The sequence below is a fragment of the Triticum aestivum genome, chromosome 2A (genome assembly GCF_018294505.1).
Source record: "Triticum aestivum cultivar Chinese Spring chromosome 2A, IWGSC CS RefSeq v2.1, whole genome shotgun sequence".
NCBI classification, from domain to species: domain Eukaryota; kingdom Viridiplantae; phylum Streptophyta; class Magnoliopsida; order Poales; family Poaceae; genus Triticum; species Triticum aestivum.
Window position 1 is genome coordinate 54,215,692 of NC_057797.1, and position 3,752 is coordinate 54,219,443.

A 3,752-nucleotide genomic window follows, 5' to 3' on the forward strand; every position below is an offset into this window, starting at 1 on the left:
GGGAGGGAGGGAGGGAGGGAGGGAGAGAGGGGGGGAGGGAGGGGGAGAGCCTATTGAAAGGATAGTGACGAAGTCAAGATTGACCAAAAACTAAGCACCTATATGATTCGAGAGTACCCCTATAAAGGCATAACTAAAGTGTAGCTCCATGACACAATTGAAATATATTATTTGAGATCAGCACTCAATGATCCAACAAATTAGATAAAATGTATTAAAAATATATCTTCTTTGTATAAATAGCTAGCCTTCACTAACTTATTTCTCTCAACATGTAAGCATGACACCTCATCATGCAACGTGCATGGGAATGGCTAACCTCAACATGCAATCTTGCCATTTATATTTGTTAAAGATTTTACAACTATACAATAGTCGAACTCAACCAAGCTCATGGAACATGGGCATTGGTGATTCAAAAAGTAGGTAACTCAAGTTTACCATGTTTGTCTTGGTGAGTTCGCCTTTTATGTCAGTTGTTTGATCGATCTACTATTCGGTGTTTCCTCTCTAGGGGCAATCGCAATAGTACTTACATCATAGTTGGCAAACTTGCCATATAGGGCATGTGATGGTGTGACGTAGAATAAATTAGGAGAGATACCAAGCTTGTATGTACATAGACCAACAATCCCACAATCTCTATGGTGAAAAGGGAGAGCAAACTTTATAATTCATCTTCTTATATTGAACAAGTCAAGAACACTATATAAGTGTTTTGGTGTTGACGACAACTAAATTTACGGACTAACCTGGTTCCGTCTTTGGAAGCCAGCCGGTACGGGCGATGTAATCGGAAATCGCGAACCAAAACGTCTAAGTTCCTGACGGACACGGACGGACCTGGTCGCCATATAATCAGATCGAGACGTTTCTTCTTTCTCCCCCAAAAAGAGGTCGATACCCAGAGTTCCAGACGCGCTCCGCAGCAGATATCGAAGAACCCTACTTCATGGCCAAGACGCAACAGCAGCCGTGGTTGGTACAATTCAACGGCACGAGCAAGCCCGTCCTCGTCGCACCGTTCGAGGGATGGCGCCGCTGGGACGAGGCGCCGGGCATGCCGGCGCTGCAAGGGAAGCGATGTATCGGCCTGGATGGAGGTTGGTCGCTCATGCTCGACGAGGTTACCAACGGGTGCTCCCTCGTGAGCATCGCTGATACGTCGCCGTCGGCCCCCACTGTGATCGCTCTCCCGTCCTTGCCCGAGGATGCGCCACCGCCGCATCTGCTGTTCAGCTGCGCGCTCTCGTCGCAAACCCCACCCGACTGCACCGTTGTGCTCAGCTTTTTCACGGGTATGACGTCCCTCATCCACTGCCGTCTCGGCGATGCTGAGTGGTCCTGCCTCCAAGTGGACCTCCCCGAGGAGGGAGACGAGTTCGACGGCCCCATAACCGCCGGCCCGGAGGGGAGGGTGTACGCAACGACCATGCTATCCCTGGTGGCCGTCGATGTCGAGCCCGACATTGGCCGTCAAGGCGATGGAGAGGCATCCGCCGTCCTGCCCCGTGCACGAAGGGTACAAGTGCTACCCGGTGGCATGCCCTGGTGGAGATCTCTTCTTGGTGCGCTGCTGCAACTTTGGCTACCCGTCAGAGGTTGTGGATATAAAGGTTTTTCGATGGAATCAGGATGACAACGCGTGGGAGACGGTTGAAACTATTGGGGACAGAACATTTTTCGTTGGCAGGTTTTCTTTCGCTGTCCCATCGGCGGCTGAAGCAGGAACCCAGCCCAACTGCATCCATATGCTTCACAGAGATTGCGGTGAAGCTGGTGTCTATACCATGTCTCTGGACAATATGACCATAAGGCTCAGTGTAGTCAAGGGATGTGATGAGGACCAACTACTCTGGGCTCTTCCTACTAGGTAAGTTTAGTGGACGTTTAATTCACTCGGTTGATTAGTAGGAGTGGTAGTATATTACTTGTGAGATGGTTTAATAATGTTTCTATGTATGTACCAGCTTCGGTTTGAAAGCAGTACGATCCATTGACACTCCTGATGATGTCTCCAATGAGGTAAGTCTGTACATTATTATATTATTGACAACTCATTAGACTAGCTTAGTGCAAATTAGAATTAAACAAGGCAAATTAACCTATATACTTGATAGGCGATTCAAAGAAGAACTGCACATTGCAGCGGAGAGGAAGAAAAAGAGGGCACTGAGCGGTGGTGTGAACTCGACACCGACTTGCTGCAGCTACTACTATCCAAGATTTCATTCATCGATTTCATACACATTAATGCTGTCTGCAAGCAGTGGAACTCCAATAACAGCCCGATCCAAGATGCAAAAGTGTCGCCATTGCTCATGACAGCTCGGTCAGCAGGAAGGACCAAGGAGGATCTTCTCGAGATTTTCGGTCCAGTGAGCAAGAAGAAATACGTCATCAGGGTTTACATCCCCGCTTCAGGTCTCAAATCACAGGGATCGCATTTATTGCATTTCACAAAGAATGGTTGGGTCATCATGTCAAGAAGCGGCGACCACATGTTCTTCCTAGTGAATCCATTCAAGAATTACTCGGATGGTGGCCATGTGATTGCTCTTCCACCTTTGGATGTCCTTGGCCTCAAAGGATTGTCGTTTTCTTCGGTGCCAGGTTCTTCAGACTTCGTGGTCCTCGCCGTAGGATCTACCCCTGGCGGCGAAGTTATCATTATACAAACTTGGCGAATGGGAGATGAAGAGTGGAAGGAAGAATGCTTAAGCGACGATGATGCACCGTTCTTCATGGCATCTCACAGCCCCGTCTTCCTAGACGGAGTCTTCTATTTTCTGGACATCAATGGCAGGCTTGGAGTCGTGGACCCGAACGAGGATGAGATGGAATTTTGCGTCCTCAAAAAGCCGGATCAACCAATACGTGGAAGCGATGATGTGCATCTTCGTGAACGGGAGTGCAACTATCTGGTGGAGTGGAAGGGGGAGCTAATTGCCATTTTCCGGAAGAATGCCAATGGATTGATCAGAATGTTCAAGCTAGACCGGTCTCAGATGCTTTGGGCGGAGTTGCAAGGTATGGAGGATGCGGGGGTGTTCTGGGATAGGAGCAATGCTCTGATTGCTGTTCCTCTGGCTGGAGAAGATTTATGTAACATGATGTTCCTACTGAACTATACTGAGACTGAAGGTGGTGGAAGGACGCAGGCATTCTACTCATTTCGGGAGCAATGCTACTACCCTTCCTTCTGTGCCAAGGAGCGCATGAACGCCATATGGTTCCAGCCAGACATGGATGTATTTACGTTGACTCACCACTAGTGCATGTTATTTCCATGTTGACTGAGAGCCTAGCCAGGAGTTCTTGGAAATTCATCGCACCATAGATAGAGCTAGCTAAGGAACAAACTACGGGGTCTAAACATCTAATGCTATATTACTGGCAAGCGAACCATCATGTTTCTTCGCTTATGCTAAATCATATGTTCTGTCAATCATATATAATAGGTTCCAAATTACCAGTTGGTAAAGTTTCTCTGTAATAATTGTAATAATAATGATGGTTATAATTGTAATAATGATGTTGATTTGAAATCTAATGCATTCTCTTTGATTCAAATTAATTGACCCAACTTTAGTACAACTTTGATAATAAAGTTTTTCAGCCAAGAAAATCAGCTGATAACTAATGCTAAAAAAATCAACTGATGAAAATAATAAAGTTACACGTTTGTTCCAAACTCGAAAAGTCAACCCGTACCCATGTTTGTGTACAAGCAGCAGTTCTATTTTGACATG

The 3,752-nt window shown here is 46.7% G+C and overlaps 1 protein-coding gene across 1 annotated transcript; it reads left to right on the forward strand.

Annotated features, from left to right (window-relative positions):
* The first annotated feature begins 1,452 nt into the window (after nucleotides 1–1,452).
* On the forward strand, nucleotides 1,453–3,439 carry LOC123184677 (F-box/kelch-repeat protein At1g57790). Its single transcript, XM_044596759.1, has 3 exons — nucleotides 1,453–1,873; nucleotides 1,971–2,025; nucleotides 2,121–3,439. The coding sequence occupies exons 1-3, from the start codon at nucleotides 1,455–1,457 to the stop codon at nucleotides 3,273–3,275; spliced, it is 1,629 nt and encodes a 542-aa protein (XP_044452694.1). The 5' UTR covers nucleotides 1,453–1,454; the 3' UTR covers nucleotides 3,276–3,439.
* Nucleotides 3,440–3,752: the final 313 nt, after the last annotated feature.